Source organism: Taudactylus pleione, unplaced genomic scaffold, assembly GCF_031769625.1.
Source record: "Taudactylus pleione unplaced genomic scaffold, aTauple2 ptg000115l, whole genome shotgun sequence".
NCBI lineage: Eukaryota > Metazoa > Chordata > Amphibia > Anura > Myobatrachidae > Taudactylus > Taudactylus pleione.
In genome coordinates, this window is record NW_028284517.1 from 761,796 (window position 1) to 783,601 (window position 21,806).

Below are 21,806 nucleotides of genomic sequence, written 5' to 3' on the forward strand. Positions count from 1 at the left end.
CCCGACTTCCTTCAGGAGTTAAAAATGGGGGTACCCATAGTGATCCCCCATGTCTACACATGTTTGGGCGATTCACACCACGTAGGAACTGTCAGTAGCCGGAGCCAATCAGCGGCCGCTCTACAGTCAGTGCAGCCGCTGATTGGCTCTCGGGAAGTGCCAGCTCCATGCATGTTCCGTCAGCTGGCATTCGGGAGCTATCAGTATGTGTGGCAACACACATACTGATAGCTGTTGTGTGGGTCGTGTAAACTCGTTTTTTTGTTTTGCTAAGTTCCTGGATTACTGCGGAGACCGGCGCCAGGATATAGGTGATTATGAATTTTTCTTTGCAGACCCATTCATTGAGGACAATCTACTGGACAAGGGGACAGACACATCTGGTATAGGTAAGTATGTGTGAATGGGTAGGTGTGTGTAATAAAGTTATACTGTCACGGTGTGTGTGTTTTGTCTTTTTTTAACTATTTTACAGTGAAGTTACAGGTGCCGCATGTCTGCTGGCACTTGTTGTTCCTCAAGTGCAAAATGGCAGGCATGCTGTCACTTGTAGTTCCACTGTAAAACACAATAGTTTTACATTATTTGCCCCCCCCATTACATCCATACCCACCAAACCAGGGGTATGAGGAAGAGCCCCAGGCTTCAGCGTAAGCCTGTGGTGCTCGGGAAGGGGGGACCCAGAGATCACCGGCTTGCGCTGACCGATTTGGGATGCTAATGCTTTGGACCTGGAGCCCCGGTGATTGGGTCTTCTGGCTGTGGCATTACACCCCAGTCGGTTGGGTCTGGCGCAGGTCTTAACTATAGGGGGATCCCCACGTTTTTTTTCCAACTATATTTAAAACCAGAACTGGTCCCTGCAGCCTTGGGTTGGTTTCTAAAATACGGTGGAACCATACACAATTTGTTCCCCATATTTTTAGAAACCATCACTGCCTGGCAAGCCTGGGGCTGGTTTGGCTTTTGGGGGGGAACCTTATGTAATTTTTTTTGTAAATTTTTACCCCGTTTTTTTACAGGTTAAACAAAAGGGGAATTTTCAGGAAATATTCTAGGGAACCCCCTAAAGATGTGGAGATATGGGGGATCACTATGGGTACCCCCATTTTTAACTCCTGAAGGAAGTCGGGGTTTCTAATAGCCGCAGCAGGTGCATAAATGCGGCTTTGAATAAGGTGATGCAGAAGAGCATTTAGAAGTTTTTTTAGGGCAAAACAACTATGCCCATCAAATTTGGGGTACTTGAAAATGGGGTTCAGCATATTTTAAACTTGCTAAAGTGACTTAAACAAATCGTGAAAAATCCACCTGGCGCAAACACCTGCAATCAAAAAACACATGAGGCATACTTGGGGACCCCCCCAGAGTCAAGTTCGCTAGTTTTTAAGTTTGTGCCCCAACTTTTTTTTTTTCGCCCCCTTTTTCAAAGTAAATTTTTGGGGTGTCCTTAAGTTTTGTTTTGTTTTTTTTACACAGATTACCTTTGGGGGACTGACTGAAGGCTGCACGGCGTTTCTCGAAACGTTGCACCCCAAAACCCCAATTCTGCACTTTTTACCGCCTGTCATTCATAGGCTATACTTTACCGCCTAGGCGGAAAGTCTTTGAAGTTGAATACGGGGTAAAACCAAAACAGGCGATAATGACGTCATCGTCAGTAAATTACTGCGGATCCGGACTTAACGCCTCAAATTGAATACGGCCCTTAATCTCCTAACAAAGCTTAGTAAATAGACCCCTATATAACACAGAGCAGCATTTTCATGTACCATACCCTGACAGTGATTGTTACCAGCCAATCAGTGCAGACACCACATAAATGTACTTCATACACAGTCTAACACATGGTCCCGGAATTAATGTTCGCATTTCACTTTTTCAGATAATTGCTGACTACAATACTTAAATACCTGGACATGGCTTAACTGTGTATAGTGTGCATGTTCTCTTCATGTTTGCATGGTTTTCTCCCACAGGCCACAAACATACTGAAAGGTTAATTGGATTCCTTCTAAATTAACACTAGTCTCCATGTGTGTATGTTAGGGAATTTAGGGGGAGATGTTTCAAGCCGCAGAGTGGGATAAAGTTACGCAACGCAACCGGTCAGCTCCTGTCATTTATCTAGTGCAGCATTTGAAATGTTAGATGCTGATTGGTTGCATTGGGCAATTACACCACTTTATCTACAGTGGTGCTTGGAAGTTTGTGAACCCTTCAATATTTTCTATATTTCTACTGAAATTTGGCCTAAAGCTACCTCAGATTTTCACACAAGTCCTAAAACTAGATAAAGACTAAAGCAAATGAGGCAAATAAATTAAACATGCTAATTTTTAAATTTTTTTGAGGACAATGATCCAATATCACAGTTGCAAAAGTATGTGAACCTTTAGGCTTAGCAGACAGGGCCGCCTTCAGATATCATGGGGCCTGGGACGGGCCAAATAGGCAGAGCCCCCCCAGCCCCCATTATACAGAGCCTCACCCTTCCCCGAGTAATCTCCCTCCCTCCGCACAACGAGGGCCCCGGGGCCTTCCCACCCACTACTTTTTCCCTGTTAAATTTACATTTACTGACAGGCGCCACCTGCGCCCAGTACTATATCCTCTCCCTACCTCTCCGACCGCCCGCTGCTGTTGCAGTGTTTATGGATGCTCCCGTCTGCTCGATTGTGTTATTGGTTAGCAGCACAGAGCAGGCTGGGAGCATCCACTCTGCCTGCCTCCAACAGCCAGCCACATACATAGCAGCAGCGACGGGCATTTGGAAAGATAGTGAGAGGGTATATTGTAGTAGTGGGCACGGGCGGCCGCGGACCACCTGCCGAGCCTGTCAGTGAACGTAAGTTTAGCAGGGTGGAAATAGTGGACAGGCGGTAGGAGGAGCGGTCGGGCCCCCAGAGTATCCGGGCCCGGGACTCCAGGCCCGGCCATCCCCCTTGATGGCAGCCCTGTTAGCAGATACTGTATTTTGAAGGTGAAATTAGAGTCAGGTATTTTCAATCTATTGGATGGCAATCAGGTGTGAGTGGAGAACTTGTCTTTTTAAAAGAACAGGGATCTATCAAAATCTGATGATCACAACACATGTTTGTGGAAGTGTATCAGGCCATGAACATAGGAGATTTCTAAGGACCTCAGAAGAAGAGTTGTTGATGTTCATCAGGCAGGAAAATGTTACAAAACTATCTCTAAAGATTTTGGACCCCATCAATCAACAGTCAGACAGATTGTGTACAAATGGAGAAAATTCCAGATCATTATTACCCTCCCCAGGAGTGGTCGGCCAAAAAAGATCACACCAAGAGCAAAGCCTCAAATAGTTTGCAAGGTCACAAAGGAACCCATTGTAACCTCTAAACAACTGAAGGCCTTTCTCACTATGGGCTAATGTCAATGTTCATGAGTCCACCATCAGGAGGACACTGAACAACAATGGTATGCATGGCTGAAAAAGCATGAAAAAGCAAAAAAAATGAACATTGCTGCCCATCTGCAATTTGCTAAAGATCACCTGGACAAGCCTGAAAACTATAGGAACAATGGGCCTGATTCAGAGCCGTTCGCTATTTGTGGTCGTTCGTTTAAAAACAAGGGGTGGCTATTCAAATGATCCGTACGCACATTGCAGTCTGTTCACACCTCTAAGTCTGAACGAGCGAGCAAAACATACGCTCGTTTATTTGTTAAAAACGCCCCCTAGCCGCTCGCATCCTACGTCATGTCCGCTATTTATTAGATTAATCGAGTACATCGACCAGCGTATGAACTGCTCGCTATTCTTGTGGTTGGTGTTTGCTACCACAAATTTGCGAGCAGTTCTGGCTATAAAATAACCCAGTGACGTGGTCAATGACGCTGCTGTTTTAAATATACACACCCATAAAACGCCCGTTTTGACCTTTAAGCACGCCTGCGTTCGGATCTCCACTCCCCATTTTCAAGCTCCTTCCCCTGTTACCACCCACATACGCCTCCTTCTGTCACTCAAAATAGCAGGCCCTCGCTATATTGCGTACCAACGATTTTCGGCCGCACTGACTGGTTCGCGCATGCGTACTAAAAACCGTACGCATGCGCAGATGTGCAAACATCGCTCGGAACGAGCGTACTGCCGCTAACGAGCGGCTCTGAATGAGGGCCAATGTTTTGTGGACAGATGAGTCCAAAATAGAGCTTTTTGGTTTAAATGAGAAGCATTATGTTTGGAGAAAGGAGAACACTGCATTCCAGCATAAAAACCTCATACCATCTGTGAAACACGGTGGTGGTGGTGGTATCATGGTTTGGGCCTGTTTTGCTGCATCTGGCCCAGGACGACTTGTCATCATTGATGAGACAATGTATTCTGAATTATACCAGAATATTCTAAGGAAAATGTCAGGACATCTGTCCATGAGCTGCGTCTCAATAGAACGTGGGTCATGCAGCAAGACAACGACCCAAAGAACACAAGTAATTTCACCAAAAAATGGTTAAAGAAGAATACATTTTAAGTTTTGGAATGGTCAAGTCAAAATCCTGACCTTAATCCAATCGAAACGTTGTGGAAAGACCTGAAGCGAACAGTTCATGGGAGGAAACCCACCAACATAACACAGTTGAAGCTGTTTTGTACGGGGAAATGGGGTAAAATTCCTCCAAACCGATGTTCAGGACTAATCATCAAGTATCGGAAACATTTAGAAGCAGTTATTGCTGCACAAGGGGGGTCACACCAGATACTGAAAGCAAAGGTTCACATACTGTTGGCACTCACAGATATGTAATATTGGATAATGTTCCTCAATGAACAAATGAGCACGTCTATTTTTTTTTCTCATTTGTTTGATTTGCTTCTCTTTCTCTACTTTTAGGACTCGTGTGAAAATCTGAGGTAGTTTTAGGCCAAATTTCAGCATAAATATAGAAAATTCTGAAGGGTTCACAAACTTTCAAACACCACTGTATCTCCAAGGCTTGGTACATCCCCCTTTAGACTGTAAGCTACAACAGGGCAGGGACTGATATGAAACCCAAATATTCTCTGTACAGTGCTGAGTAAATTGGTGGTGTTATATAAATAAATGATTATTCTTCCAGGGTGCTATGTTTAAATGTATTTACCCCTCACCCTAATATCCAGCTTTCACTACTTGTACTCAGCACATGCCACTTACAACTTATCTGCTACGGTTTTCCCTTTGTCTCCAAGAAACGCCTTCCAGAGCAGCTCATATGCATAACCCACTCGTGGAGGCCTGAACAAGATGAGCTGAAAAGAAAAATTTAATTTTAATAATTTTATATAATCTAAGATTGGTGAAATATAAGTAATGTAAGCAGTAAATGTAGAAGTGAAGAGGAAATTGTTGTTGGAATACTACAACAATTCTAGTCTTAACATTGCTTAAGTAGTTACACTGGAGGTACTGCAGGTGGTGCTGTTACCAACATGTTACTAGATGGTCTTTCAGTCTAGTGCAAATCGACTCCATGTTAGTTGCTAGTTATGCTGTGTCTGTATGGTGAGAAACCAGCACTGTTCATACTACAGTTTTGCTTCATAAACCTTCTATGTTTGTTTGATGACTGATCAAAGAAGCACGGTTATAGGACCAGGCACCATGTATCCCAGTCACCATACCTGGCACGAGAATACTGCAAAGGGCATGTGGGATGCACTGCAGAAGCTGCATGAATGATCCAGTTTAAACAGAAAATTATTCCTAAAAAAACTTTACCAAATGAGACTTGGCAAAGCAAAGGACACTCAGAAGCATGTAAATGCAATACAGGAGACAGTCTATAGGTGAGGATAGAAAGTGCAATAATGTAGTACAGGTTGAGTCTCCCATATCCAAATATTCTGAAATACGGAATATTACGAAATATGGAATTTGTTTTGCATGACTGAGATATTGAAACCTATACTTTTTGATGGTTCAATGTACACAAAGTATGTTTAAGGCACAAAATTATTAAAAATATTGTATAAAATTACCTGCAGGCTGTGTGTATAAGGTGTATATAAAACATAAATGCAGTCTGTTTAGATTTGGGTCCCATTCCCAAGATATTTCATTATGGTATGCAATTATTCCAAAATACGGAATATTCTAGTAAGGACATTTATGTGCTTACCTGTTAAATCCTTTTCTTCAATTCCATAGGACACAGGCTTTACGCTTGGTATAGGTTGGTGAGTAGGAGTCTAGGCACCAAATAGTTAAAACTCTTTACCCATGAGCCCCTGCTCCCTCACCCCCATGACCCTCTCCCAGCCACAGGCAACTAAGTTAAGTTAACATGCCTAAAGCAAGAAGGAGGAGAAGGAAGAACGAGTCACATACAGGTCCAAAAACAAAGCAAATGCGGACAGGAGAACCTGAAGCAGAGCAGTCCCACATAAATCTCCTTTTCTTCTTTCTCCATAGGGGACACAGGCTTTACCCTGGGATGTCCCAAAGCTAATCTCCTAAGGGATGGAACGCTCCTGAGCTGCGCTGAGAACTCTTCTCACAAAAGTACCAACAGAAGAGGCGAAGGTATCAAAGGAATAGAACTTCACAAAGGTATGGGCAGAGGACCACTTGACAGCTTTACAAAGTTGCTTCACAGAGGCGCCATGTCGAACTGCCCCCCCCCCCAAAAAAATATATATATATATATATATAGTAAATACTGCTAGTGCATGCATGATAATGTACCAGATTAAGAACAGCTATGCATTATAGAAAATACATCATAGTCCTGTGAATTATAACATATGTATAATGTTTAATTCAAGTGCACAGCTTGGAACCTGATCCCTAGAGGAGAGATTGTCCCCCAGGCAGTAGGGCCCACCAGGGGTTTGCTCTGTACCTCTGTGGGCCAGTCTTAACCTTGACATGTACCAGAAAGGGCCCCATCTACGTGCTCCTCTCACCTTGTGTCCAGCATCCTCTAGAAGATGTTTGGTTTCTAGAAGAACTCTTCTCATACCGGGGTTCGCCTGGAAATATCCGTCCTCTTCATAATATCCAATTCGGAGAGGTTTGGTAGAGGAGTAAATCTATAGAACAAAGATCAGCGAGATGAGGGTGTGCCGTAGTGCTGGTCACTAAGTGAATTATAAATTCTGTACTAAGCTCCCAAAAGATATACCCCGTTTTCTGCTGTAAACATGATATTATTATGGTTTTCTGTGGAAATCGGTATAAATCTCACTCCTCCCATGGGAACATCAGAGTTAGGGAGCTCTTCCCCTATCCCCATACACTCCTCACCTATTATATATGTGTGTGTGTCTCATTACCTCCTCATTGAAATGAAGGGGTGGCAAATTTGGGTCCAGGCGAAAAAACTCATCACACCATAGAGCCCTCATGGAAAGTACCAGAGCGTCCACATCTCTCGCCATAGGTCCTGTGCATAGTGACACTGAAATAACAGATACATAATAAATGTTCACCGTTCTTACACTCCATCGCAGTCTGGGCAATAGGAGATACCAAAAAAATGTCCGACCCCAATATAATGTATTACTATCTGTGCAACAGACATGCAACAAATGCGTACCTCTTATATCCTATTATTATCATAGAAATAACACACATGCAACACATGTATACAGTACCTGTTACATCCTATTACTGTCATAGATATAACACACACATTGTACAAATATGCACCCTCTCTTACATGTTTTTAATGTCACCATTGACTCCCATTAAAAGTGTACCCCTCTTGTACCCTATTACCCTCACTGAAGTAACAGACATATAATACTCTGTGCTGTGTACCGGTATCTCAGTTTACAGCACTAAGGAGCAGCTGACTGGGGTCACAGAGCATGAGCCCAGCGATCAGCTGACAGGAGTCCCGAAGGAGCTCACTGATCACCAGCCCCTGGTGCAGGTGAGTGTTATTTATTTATTTTATTCTGATTATTTTTCTATGTAATCAGCCTGTGGTCTATCAGACACACATGGCTGATTACAGAAGCCTGCTCCGGGCCCTGCTTTTCCTGTCAGCAGGCAGGGAAGGCTGAGCTGGAGATGGGAAAATGGGGGAAAAGCCTGCATAACACCATCTCTAAATAGCGTTCTTATAGCAGGACTCCATCCCCTGCATCTTTTCACAATTTCTTTTAGTAATCTGAAACAGATCACATTTTCCCTTCCAAGTATGGGAAAGGCGATATGCCTACTAAAACAGTGCAAATTTAAGGGCTGTGGAGTAGTTTTTATGAAAACTGCTCCAAAAGCTCTTTAATACATTTAAGTTATACTAAAATAATGTAAAAAGGGTGTGAAAAAAACAGTTTTCACATTATTTTAGTAAAAAATAATATTGATAAATATGCCCGTTAATAACAGAATCAACCAACCCCTAAACCCCACAGTGGAGTGTAATGCTGGGCTTACACCGTCAGATAAAATGTCTGTCAGTGTATGGCTCACAATATCTGCTTTCCTCTCTTGGGGAGGAAACATTTACCCGTTCCTCTGCTGAGAAGGAATGGGAAATATTGAGTGGTCGGCCGCGGCCAGGGCCGGTGCAAGGTTTCAGGGCGCCCTAGGCAAAGGTTCACAATGCAGCCCCTGTTTTCCCCAAACCCTCCGCCCAGCTCACAGACACATACACAGCACCCTAATAATATTCACATGACCCGAATTAAAGGGATGATTCCCCCTGCAGTGCCCCCAGTAGAAAGTGCCCCTGTAGTGCACCCAGTTGTAATGCCCTTGTAGTGCCCCCAATAGTAATGCTCCCTGCAGTGCCACCAGTAGTAATGCCCCTTGAAGTGCCCCCAGTAGTAAGGGCCCCTGTAGTGCTCCCAATAGTGCCCCCAGTAGTAAGGCCCCAGTAGTGCCCCCAATAGTAAGGCCCCTGTAGTGCCCCCATATGATGCCCCCAGTAGTAAGCCCACTGTAGTGCCCCCATATGATGCCCCCAGTAGTGCCCCCTGTAGTAAGACAGCACCCCTCCCCCCTTACCTTAAACTCCATTCCGGTGCCTGCTGCCGTCCGTCCCCGGTGCCCGCTCTTCGGAAGTATGTGAGTAACGTCATCATGATGTCACTCCCATATTGCACTGCGGGACCCGGAAGCCAGACCTCAGGAGTGAGCTCCGTCCTCCGGCTGGCGCCAGGGGGGGGGGGGAGAGAGGAGCCAGGCGCCCGCTGGTAATACAATCTCAGCGGGCGCCTGGCAAATGGAGGATGCATGGTTTGCGATCGCTGGGCCGGCGGGCCCCCACAGCAATCGCACCCCCTGCACCCTCCATAGTTAGGGCGGACTCAGAAGCGCCCTCCAGTGGTCGGCGCCCCTAGGCAGCTGCCTAAGCTTGCCTAGTGGAAGAGCCGGCCCTGGCCGCAGCAGTGCATGTTGGAAGATTTATTGGTCACAATACTCTATGCAATTATCGGCCTATTCCACCGATAATCTACATATTGGGCTGATAATTGCATAATTTATGCCCGCCATAACATACAATATTAAATTAAACCAACCAGATACAATTTCCAACATCTATTCATCCACAAATAATATGCAAATTTTACCTGCAGTCATTCCATCAATGCACGCACGGACTCCACGAAGGCTGCAAAATGAAATATTATATATTATATAGGGCTAACAATTAATATTTAACTTTAAATCCTGACTACATGTCTTTAGTGTAAATTGATGTTATTTCATCTACCATGATTGAATATTGTGCTAGAAATTAATATACCGTATATACTCGAGTATAAGCCGAGTCTTTCAGCACATTTTTTGTGCTGAAAAAGCACCCCCCTCGGCTTATACTCGAGTCATGCCCGCATTGTACGCTGCTGAGTAGCGTACCATGTGGGCCGCGGTGCAGACTGTGTCACTGTGACACAGCCTGCACCACGTGTGTAGCGCTGACCAGACGGAGTTCGGTCAGCACTACACACTGCTAAACACACAGCCGCCGGAGCCGGCAGCTATGTGTTTGGTGTAATCAGCAGCCGCTGAGAGTCTGTCAGACTCTCAGCGGCTACTGCTGCTCCCACTGCGGGAGCCATCTTCCGGCTCCCGCAGTGGGTAATGGGAGAGACGTCGTCATGACGACGTCTCTCCCATTATGCAAAGCGGCGGAGGAGCCTGTAGCAGCGTCGGGACCAGGAGCGGGGTTACAGGTAAGTGTTTGTGTTTTTTAACATTTCTTTCTACTGGGGGGGCTACTACCGGGGTGTACTACCAGGGGGGGATATCGCTACTGGGGGCACTACCAGAGGGGGGGATTAATAATGGGGGAACTACCAGGGGGGAGGATGTTGCTACTGGGGGCACTACCAGGGAGGGGGGGAATACTGGGGGCACTACCAGGGGGGATGTTGCTACTGGGGGCACTACCAGGGGGGGTTAATACTGGGGGAACTACCAGGGGGGGATATTGGTCCTGGGTGCACTACCAGGGGGGGGATTAATATTGGGGGCACTACCAGGGGGGATGTTGCTACTGGGGGCACTACCAGGGGGGGATTAATACTGGGGGCACTACCAGGGGGGGATATTGCTACTGGGGGCACTACCAGGGGGGGTATTACTACTGGGGGCACTATGAGGGGGGGATATTACTACTGGGGGCACTAAGAGGGGGGGATATTACTACTGGGGGCACTACCAGGGGGGGATTACTACTGGGGGCACTACCAGGGGGGGGATTACTACTGGGGGCACTACCAGGGGGGGATTACTACTGGGGGCACTACCAGGGGGGGATTACTACTGGGGACAGTACCAGAGGGGGGATTACTACCAGTAGCTGCTGCATTTCCCCCCCTAGGCTTATACTCAAGTCAATAAGTTTTCCCAGTTTTTTGTGGTAAAATTAGGTACCTCGGCTTATATTCGGGTCGACTTATACTCGAGTATATACGGTAATCCCATCCATCTTGACCAAATATTGTTCTAGAAACTGATATTACCGTACCTACAATTCTCTGACCATGCATTCTGCTAGAAATTCATATTCTCATATACTGTACGAATCGGTCCAGTTGTAAATAGTTTATGCACCATTATTTGTGCTGGGTTACCTGGGGAATTGGGTCTAACGGGAACCTTGGAATTCACTAGGAATCCCCTGCAAAAGAAGTGATGGACATTAGCCCAGGGAACTCTGCTCATGGCAGCTACTGATGAAGAGGAGGAGGATCAGAAACTGGTGAGGGGCTGGCAGCACTTTGTCATAGTCCATATAGATTCGCCCATTTCTACCCACTGTACATTCTTGGGAATTGCTCCAGGATCTGCTCAACGATTTCAGTTTGTGGATTGTGTACTTAAAAGAAAAAGTTGCTACCTACAGCATAAAATTAAATGTTTTGTTTTGGAATATATTGGTCAAGAATGATTCACTACAGTTTGTGGGCCGCACCATAAGACCATTGCACACCCGTTTTATGCTACATAGAAGAATTTTCAATAAATATCCAGACAAATTACATTATATCAGAATGGTTCTCTAAAAAATGCTTCCATCAAAGGAATTGAGGGCATGATTCACTACCTTAAGCAATTACATATGCAATAGCAATTACGCACGCAGTTCAACTACGATAGTATGCTAATACATTGCGATCACCATGCCCTCGCAGCACTTCCCAAGGAGGCCCACTATACTCAGCACACATCCGTAATGTTTAGCAAGCCTGCAAAACCATCGGTACAATTGAGTACCATCGCAGCCTCGCGCACATCAGAAATTGCTAACAATGCACACTATGAGATCTCAGACTGCGTAGGCCATCGCAGTGGATAATTTATGCACGCCCCAGCAACGGCGTTCAAATGCACTGGCACACCACCGTTCGTCTGACCACTCCCCCATTACCACACACAAAAGGCACTTCCCGTCAATCACTCTGCGACAGGTCTGCGTAGCCTCTGCGATCGCAGTCCCGATCGCAGTGGCTAGTTCGCACACTGCGGTACATAGGCATGCGCAGAACGCAATAATTGGCCGATTGGGTGCGTAATCGCAGTTGCGTAAGGTAGTGAATCAGCCCCCGGGAACATTAAAGTGACCAATAGGGGAGGAGATCGCTGTAGCCTTTTCTGTAAGAGAGAAGCCTATTGGATTTTTTGGCTACAGATCCTCACCCGTTTGGGACTGAATGACACTATAGAATTAAACAATCTCTAGGAATTTTAATTACTAGGATATTGCTTGATGTCTGGAATTAATTTTATGTTTTTGTTGAATTTTCTTCTCTCGACTACTAATTATATATATATCGCTGAACATCAAAACAAATTATATTTTCATTGAACACTAAAACATATCTTCTCCACTATTTTATTAATGACCAGCCCCATGGAATGGGCAGGTTCTCCATCTGAATATGAGTATGCGAGCAGTCAGGGGCGTTTCTAGAGAGGAGGGGGCCCGTGTGCAGTCTCCGACACGGGCCCTCTCCTCTCTCTCCGGTGAGTTGTGCGCGGCCAGCGCCGAAGTTATAGACTCTGGGCACTAGGGTGTGCCCAGAGTCTATAGAGTTTGCACAGGTCACCAGGAAAATGGGTGTGCAGTGCGGGGCCCCCCTGGACCCAGGGGCCCGTGTACCCCGCACACCCTGCACCCATTGTAGATACGCCCCTGCGAGCGGTTCAGCGTCTTTGCACTTAACCCCATGCAACGACACTCCCAGACAGGCCCGGCATGGATGGTGGACCCGAGTTCATTCCTGAGTGGGTGGTGAGCAGTATTGCAGATGGAAATTTTGCATGGAATCATGTGATAACCAGCCTACACTGTCCTATACTTGGTACTACACCTGTAACTGAGGGTCCTTTTAATGTTTTTATGCAATTAAAACATTTATGCACTATGGAGCGCCCCCTATCTTTCTTTTTAATTTAGTGATATATATTTATATATTAACAAGTATATTGGCCCCGGCATATGCTATCACCTCCCCAGCTTTACTCCACCCTGCCCCAGCAGTGTTGTAGCTGCTCGTACTGTTCTCACCCGCCTCCCTCTGATACTAGGCAGGGGAATAGCGAGGGTGGTTCCAGTGGAGCATGAGCTCTGGGCGCCAAAATGGACAGAGGGCGCCATCCAGGTTTCCCGGAATTCATGGGGCGCTGCACAGTATGACGGCCGCCTGTTAGTTTTATCTCGGTTAGTTTGCTCTATATCCTAAATAAGTTACAGATTGGAGATCCGTTTCTACATTTTATGCTCCCTCAAGCTGCCCAGATTGTCCCCCTCCGCCCCCCCCCTCCTCTGTGATCATCTTCTATCACCTCTCCTTTACTGTCAGATTCATAACATTCACTTCTCACCTCTTTAATTCCCTCCCCTATCTACCATGGGATCGGCTCTTTGCCCCTCCCCTCTCCGTTCTTATTGGCTTCTGTCACCACCCCTCTCCTTTTCTTATTGGCAGGTATGAGTTTTAAAAAAAGTCACTGCTTTGCTATGTAAAGTAATGAGGTGTTCCTAGGCATGACCACAAAGTGTTATTTGAAAGATCTTTTAAAAGATACTGTATTAGGAGACCTGGAATAATAGTGGTAGACAGAACATGGTTAGCTGTACTCACATTAATATAGGTGCAATGTATATTTGTGAAGTAGGAACATAGCTAAGAAGGGAGCTTCCCATAGGTGATCAGAATATATAATACTATCTCCTCTATTGACTAATAACAATGATGCAAATATGATAAAAGCTAGATCCTAGGTGCTATACATAAATAAAGCAGTGCCAAATGAGCTACCCCTTAATGTCAGACAGTGCATTACCGAAGCATTCTATTCCCCCAATGGGACCTCAGCGCCCGATGTGATACTGCCACTTGTTGCTGTTTTTATCTTCACTTCAGTATTCCCCTGCAGGCTGGCCATACCCCACTGGCACAGTTGAGTACAGGGAGGGGGCACTACGACATGCACTTTCTCCGGGCGTCATGGTTCCACACTACTCCTCTGATACTAGGTACCCCGTTCCCGGGGTCTGGTCCTCCTTTGCTACGTCTGTTCCTTCGCCCTAGCAATGGGAGCGGTTAGGGCTCACACATCGGCATACACTCCGTGTGCATTGAGGAGACGGGACAGACCGTAGGAAATTATTATAGCAATATATACAGGAGGAATAGGGCTCACCTCTGTCTGCTTGAAGTTGGCTTAAATCCAGCAATTCCACAAACACTGGACGGGAGGTGAATGCTGCCAGCAAGGTCACTTCCAATACTAAGAATTGAACCTCCACCACCAATCAATGCCCCCTCCCCACCGGAAGATCCTGATACCCCCTTGGCTCTGTTATGGGGGTTTAGTGTGTGTCCGTATATTGGGTTACTGGTTTCACAGCTACAGTAGGAGAAAGCGGTAGAGAGTATTATGTAATAGTACATAGCATTGGAATAAATTCCTAATACAGAAAATGTATATAATGGATGCGTGATTAGAATATTCAGCAAAGGGTGGAAATTATATATTATGTGCATATAAGAGTTTCATATAACAAGAGTAGATTTTACAGTCCAGTGTTCTCCATGTGCAGACTGTTGGTAAAGAGTTGTGTATGCATTACCTTACCCATGATCCTCTGCCAGTAGTGGATGGACATGTATAAATCCTGTTTAAATCCCCTTTAACCGGGTACACACTAGATGATATTGTGGATCGGACTATATATCGTCCACATCGGGCAGTGTGCATCCACTATGTCACTGACGATGCTGGCTCCTGGGCATCGTCAGCGTAGTCACCCATCGGACCTGCATGCAGGTCCAACAGGGAATATCGTCAGCTGGGGGCCATGCTGCCGAATGGCCCCCGAAGTCACTCCCGGCATACTCACTTGCCGATGTCAGAACTGCCACCTGGATCCGCCTTACTTGACATCGGCTGGGTACTCATCGTTAAGTGTGTAGCCAGCATAAGACTGTGCACTGCTTAGTGGACTGTGCCCCATAGTAAGGGTGACTGTTAGCTGCACTCCAGGGCAAGGAACAATAAATGATCTTTCCAATCCCATGGGATCTATGTGTAAAGAGTGTGAGATAATAGAAGTGCAATGAATTGAGTTTAAGTAGTTTAAAATCCAACCGCAACCAAACTACTAAGAAGTCTATATCAGTATGATCAGTGCCTCAATGGAGTTCAAGCCCAACAGGATAGTTCTGACCTTGTCTGACAGGATGGACGAGGAGATGAGGACTAATAGTACAGATACAGGACCCGAATATAAGTCACACTCAGGTCCGAATGCGGCCACATTCAGAATATTGACTGTGTATGGGCAGTCAGCTACTTATCAGGCTTATAGAGAGAGAGCAGCGGATACGAGATACAATAAGCGGAGTTTCAAGTGGGAGATGAGCTGAGCTAGACACATGTGGAACTACAGCAGTGTTTCCCATCCTCAGTCCTCAGAGTTCCCTAACAGTACGTTGTTCAGACTAGAAGATCTGGAAAACATGCACTGTTGATGGTCCCCGAGGAATGAAGTTGGGAAACTTGAACTATAGAGATACTGGGGCTTATGTAGATTTGGACACATTTTGTGCAGTTTGCATGGGATGAGTCTGAGCCACGTGGAACACTGAATAGGCAGCTAGGTACAGTGCCATCGAGCACCCACATCACATAGACCTGTGGATAGGAACTACCAGCAGAAACAGCAGATACTTCTTGAATTTACCATAAAAGAGTCTGAGGAACATTTGTCTTGGCAAACACAATGGCTCCTTGTTTCTTAAAAACCTTTACCAGGACTCTGTCCTCTTCCTCCACCTCTTCGAGGTACTGCACAAGGCCGCCAGTGGAAGGATGGCCCTGAAAATCCAACAAAGGTGCTGTTAAAAGGGCGTCCGTGCTTCACAGGTGAGTCAGTTTGAGCCTTTTATTAAGGGTTCTATTCATTATCACTTATATCTACAAAAGTAGGTGAAAATTGACATTTTCACCTGCTTTTGTAGAAAATAAGTTTTCAGGCCATCCATCAAAAAGGTAATGCAGGAGACATCACAGATATGTCCCGCTTACCCTCCTCTCGGGGAATGCCCGCTGTTCCCATACACTAGTATCACATCTATCTCCTACTTACCTTCCTTCCTTCCTCTCGCGGAATGGCCCACTGTCCCCATATACTAGTATCACAGATATCTCCTGCTTACCCTCCTCGCGGGGAATAGCCCGCTGTCCCCATACACTAGTATCACATTTATCTCCTACTTACCTTCCTTCCTTCCTCTCGCAGAATGGCCCTCTGTCCCCATATACTAGTATCACAGATATCTCCTGCTTACCCTCCTCGCGGGGAATGGCCCGCTGTCCCCATACACTAGTATCCATCCTCTCTGGGAATGGTCCGCTGTCCCCATACACTAGTATCACATCTATCTCCTACTTACCTTCCTTCCTTCCTCTCATGGAATGGGCCGCTTTCCCCATACACTAGTATCACAGATATCTCCTGCTTATCCTCCTCTCAGGGAATGGCCCGCTGTCCCCATACACTAGTATCACATCCTCTCGGGGAATGGTCCGCTGTCCCCATACACTAGTATCACATCTATCTCCTACTTACCTTCCTTCTTTCCTCTCGTGGAATGGGCCGCTTTCCCCATATACTAGTATCACAGATATCTCCTGCTTATCCTCCTCTCAGGGAATGGCCCGCTGTCCCTATATACTAGTATCACAGATATCTCCTGCTTACCCTCCTCTTGGGGAATGGCCCTCTGTCCCCATATACTAGTATCACAGATATCTCCTGCTTACCCTCCTCGCGGGGAATGGCCCGCTGTCCCCATACACTAGTATCACATCTATCTCCTACTTACCTTCCTTCCTTCCTCTCGCAGAATGGCCCTCTGTCCCCATATACTAGTATCACAGATATCTCCTGCTTACCCTCCTCGCGGGGAATGGCCCGCTGTCGCCATACACTAGTATCCATCCTCTCTGGGAATGGTCCGCTGTCCCCATACACTAGTATCACGTCTATCTCCTACTTACCTTCCTTCTTTCCTCTCGTGGAATGGGCCGCTTTCCCCATATACTAGTATCACAGATATCTCCTGCTTATCCTCCTCTCAGGGAATGGCCCGCTGTCCCTATATACTAGTATCACAGATATCTCCTGCTTACCCTCCTCTTGGGGAATGGCCCTCTGTCCCCATATACTAGTATCACAGATATCTCCTGCTTACCCTCCTCGCGGGGAATGGCCCGCTGTCCCCATACACTAGTATCACATCTATCTCCTACTTACCTTGCTTCCTTCCTCTCGCAGAATGGCCCTCTGTCCCCATATACTAGTATCACAGATATCTCCTGCTTACCCTCCTCGTGGGGAATGGCCCGCTGTCCCCATACACTAGTATCCATCCTCTCTGGGAATGGTCCGCTGTCCCCATACACTAGTATCACATCTATCTCCTACTTACCTTCCTTCTTTCCTCTCGTGGAATGGGCCGCTTTCCCCATACACTAGTATCACAGATATCTCCTGCTTATCCTCCTCTCAGGGAATGGCCCGCTGTCCCCATACACTAGTATCACATCCTCTCGGGGAATGGTCCGCTGTCCCCATACACTAGTATCACATCTATCTCCTACTTACCTTCCTTCTTTCCTCTCGTGGAATGGGCCGCTTTCCCCATATACTAGTATCACAGATATCTCCTGCTTATCCTCCTCTCAGGGAATGGCCCGCTGTCCCTATATACTAGTATCACAGATATCTCCTGCTTACCCTCCTCTTGGGGAATGGCCCTCTGTCCCCATATACTAGTATCACAGATATCTCCTGCTTACCCTCCTCGCGGGGAATGGCCCGCTGTCCCCATACACTAGTATCACATCTATCTCCTACTTACCTTCCTTCCTTCCTCTCGCAGAATGGCCCTCTGTCCCCATATACTAGTATCACAGATATCTCCTGCTTACCCTCCTCACGGGGAATGGCCCGTTGTCCCCATACACTAGTATCCATCCTCTCTGGGAATGGTCCGCTGTCCCCATACACTAATATCACATCTATCTCCTACTTACCTTCCTTCTTTCCTCTCGTGGAATGGGCCGCTTTCCCCATAAACTAGTATCACAGATATCTCCTGCTTATCCTCCTCTCAGGGAATGGCCCGCTGTCTCTATATACTAGTATCACAGATGTCTCCTGCTTACCTTTCTCTCCCGATGTGGCCCGCTGTCCCCATACACTAGTATAACAGAAATCTCCTACTTACCTTCCTCTCAGGGAATGGCCCGCTGTCCCCATACACTAGTATGAGTAGACAAATTCATTGAGCGCCGGAAATACTATATTATTGGAGCTTGCCTGCGGGAGCATTCGCCATCTTCAGATGATATTTGCTCCCGCTCGCAGCGCACACCTCGCTCCTCCATATTGGAAGGAGTTCCGGGTTGCAAAGAGGGATCCGAAACCCGTTTGGCTGCTTCCGCCAGACGCCGTGGGCTTTTGTGCGCGAGTGTGAACTCTAGTTCACGTAGGCGCACTAGTTTCACTGCTCCTAAAGACTCGGAGAGACAGGAGATTTTTGGATCAGCTGTCTCCTCGTTGGAGCAATGATGATTTGCTTCGGCACTTGCTGCAAGTTGGATTGTTATATATTGGGTTATCTGATGGTATAGTAGTGAGTGTGTACCAAATTATAATTTACAATTTTTACATTATTTAAGCCCTAAGATCCTGATTCAGAATTTCCCTCAAGGCTGCCGAAGCCGCTGTCACATTGCGTGGTCTAAAATAAATGCAAATCTTCTCCTGTATTCAAATTTGGCAGAACCACCCCTATCCGTCTGTTGGTGACAGCAGTCGTCATCACTATCAGCACGCATTAACACCAGCCCGATACCTGCACGTTCATTTGTGAATAGCCCACAATACAGCCTACATGCCCCCAGCCCCCCCCCCCCCTCCACCCAGGACACTTAGATGAGTGGTAGTGCAATGCAGATGAGAATAGTCAGTAGCATGGGAGGGGGAGGAGGTGACAAAGTGGGAGGAGCACAAAAGCAGGGTTCCAGTCAATAGATAGATATCATTCTAACCTGCTACATGCTCCTTCCTCCCCGTCTACCCCATCTGTGTCACCCCTGTTTGTCTTCTCCTCCCTTTTAGAGTGTAAGCTCTTACGAGCAGGGCCCTCTACCCTCTTGTGCTTCTCCTTACTTTAGTTTCATCTACTTCTTACTCACCACAAGGGCACCTAACACTTGGTTGCTTATGCTTTGTTGCAGAGCTGTAACTAGACTTTTTGGTGCCCTGTGCCAAAAAGAGCATTGGCGCCCCCCTCATTTTTCAAATAATGCACCCAAAAAAGGGCCATGGCTTCATGGGGAAGGGCCAGGGATGAGATAGGAGAGGCCAGGAGATGCTGGGGATGAAATAAGAGGAAGAATGATAATAAACAGAAATTTGACAGGCCCAAACAGCGCCCCCTGACCTGTGGTGCCCTGTGCGATGGCACCGGCCACACTACCCTAGCTACGGCCCTGCTCTGTTGCTTATCTGGGTATTATGGTCGCTAATGTAGCAATATATATTATCCATGTCCTGGTCCTGTATAGTATTGTTCTGTAAGTCGCTTGTCTACAATTTGTTTATGTACTTGGTAAGGCGCTGCGGAACATTTGTGGCACCATATAAATAAATGATAATAATAATAATAGCTATGAAAAAGGTTGACAATGTTAGACAGGCAATAGGTTGACAAGGACAAAAGGTCGACACAGAAAAGGTCGACATGGATAAAGGTTGACAAGGTCAAGATGTTGACCCTAATATGGTCGGCACTTTTTTTTTTTTAAGGTTAGACACTTTCCGGATGGTTAGGGATAGGCACTTGAAGGGACCGTTCGGGTTACGCACTTACCTCGACGGTTACGGTTAGGCACCATGAGGGAGAGTTAGGTACCAAGAGGAGGGTTACAGATAGGGTTTAGAAAATAAATGTCTACTATTTTTGTGTTAACCATTTGACCCTGTCGACATTTTGTACCTGTCGACCTCCATCCATGTTAACCTTTTCTGTGTTGACCTTTTGTCCCTGTCAACCTATTGTCTGTCTAACACCTGTTGTCTATTTTATTCTTGACTATCTTTTATACCAAGCCCAGGTGACAGTCAGAGGAAGAGCAGAGAAGGTGAGAGGGAGTGTGTTCTGAGATGGGGTCGGAGATGTAGCAGCGGGAGGAGTGATACCCTGTGACATAATATATAATATAATAGTTACCTGATAACCGACATGTTCCTTTATAGAGATGGGGATTCCGTACAGTGGACCCTTTTCCTCTTTCTCTAGAAGTCCTTTGAGCTGAGCCTCTATGTCCGGCATAAAAAAGGTCACGCAGTTCAGATTGTCATTTACTTCCAGCGCCTGTGTGAGAAGATATTAATCAGAGTCTAATGCGATCACTTTACTTATACATATCGCAGGGACGGGATCCTATCGGAGCCCCCTGTCCCTGTCTGTGAAGATTGATACTTCTGGATGATACTTAATTGTTATTGGCGCGAATAGCGGAGATAAGAAATTATAATTATTGGGTCATAAGCCCAATAATGAATAAATGGGCCCCTTAATGAAGCAAAGAATGCTCATGTATCATTGCTTCCCTTGTCTGCATAGTTACAGGTATTAGGCAGGCTTATGCTGTGTCCATGCAATAGATCAGTGCTGAATCCAATGCAACAAATGTATCTATAACTGTATTAGTGTATCATACGGATCCCAAAAATGGAGACTAAAAGCAATTGAAGGGATCTCCTCTCTGGTCCATATAGTCACTTGGAGGTGGTGGTGGGGGGGGAGGGGCAGTCCTTCATAGACGATTCCATTCCTATTAGGTGAGTTCTGGGGAATGGATGAACAGAGATGTAGTTACCTTGCCTGCTGTTTAAATCTCGGCGGAATATCAACAGCCGGCGCCCCAAACATAAGTATAGAGGGGCCTGGTTAGGTGTTAGCCATGGGGGGAGGGTTAGGTTTAGGCACCACGGGGGGATAGGGTTAGGCTCCGGGACACACACACACACAAAACCTCAGCTAGCTTAATATAGTTGTATTCTGTAGCACTCAATAGAAAGCAATCAGTCTATGTTCTTTTGGGTTGGGTACAGGATGCCAGTGGTAAGGATACAGACAGCGACATCCCGACAGACTCCCGACGCGTACAGCCAGAGCCGGCCCTAACCAGTTTGATGCCCTAGGCAAGATTTTGGGTGATGCCCCCAGCACCATCGCTAGTTCCGCCTCTGACCCAGCACCCCTCTCCAAGTACAGCACCTATCAACCAGCAGCACAGATCACAGCAGCAGTCAGCAACATCCATCACCCCATACCCATTGCAATCCTCATCCACAGACATTTTAGTGCCCTGTGCCAGCAAGAGCATTGGTGCCCCCACTCCCTTGTTTGTCTCAGGTTACTGGACTCCGCAAAGGTCCATTGTAGGAGGAGCTGCTGTGGCTGGGCATGCCCAGCAGCCCTCCTCCAGTGGCAATTTTTTTTACTGCCCGCTGTCTCTGCTCCCCAGTCCCGCTACTGCCAGCTGTATGAGCTGCCGCCCAATCAGAGCTGAGCTGAGAGCTCCGATCGCGTTAGGACAGCAAGAGCAGAGGTGCGTCCACCTGTCCCAGTCCCTTCATTTCCTGCTGTGAAGCTGAATTGGCCCTAGGCTTGGAATGCATGCCCCTAGGTATTTATTTAATTTGTCTATGCCTAGGGCCGGCTCTGCGTGCAGCTAAGTACCCTAACCCACCATTCCCGCAGCCTAACCCTCCCCTCCCCCAGCCTAACCTTAACCCTCCCCTAG

The 21,806-nt window shown here is 46.5% G+C and overlaps 1 protein-coding gene across 1 annotated transcript in view; it reads right to left on the reverse strand.

The window, feature by feature from the left end:
• The window catches only part of LOC148524860 (fatty-acid amide hydrolase 1-like), a gene marked incomplete at its 5' end in the record, with an annotated part of 54,936 nt that extends 34,565 nt beyond the window's left edge, over positions 1-20,371 (reverse strand). Inside the window, 7 exons of the mRNA XM_088471594.1 lie at positions 5,166-5,260; positions 6,917-7,042; positions 7,286-7,410; positions 9,536-9,576; positions 14,121-14,327; positions 15,664-15,797; positions 20,225-20,371. Coding sequence (XP_088327720.1) covers positions 5,166-5,260; positions 6,917-7,042; positions 7,286-7,410; positions 9,536-9,576; positions 14,121-14,327; positions 15,664-15,797; positions 20,225-20,371 — 875 coding nt within the window. The remainder of the gene's footprint in view (positions 1-5,165; positions 5,261-6,916; positions 7,043-7,285; positions 7,411-9,535; positions 9,577-14,120; positions 14,328-15,663; positions 15,798-20,224) is intronic.
• Between the last annotated feature and the right edge of the window lie 1,435 nt (positions 20,372-21,806).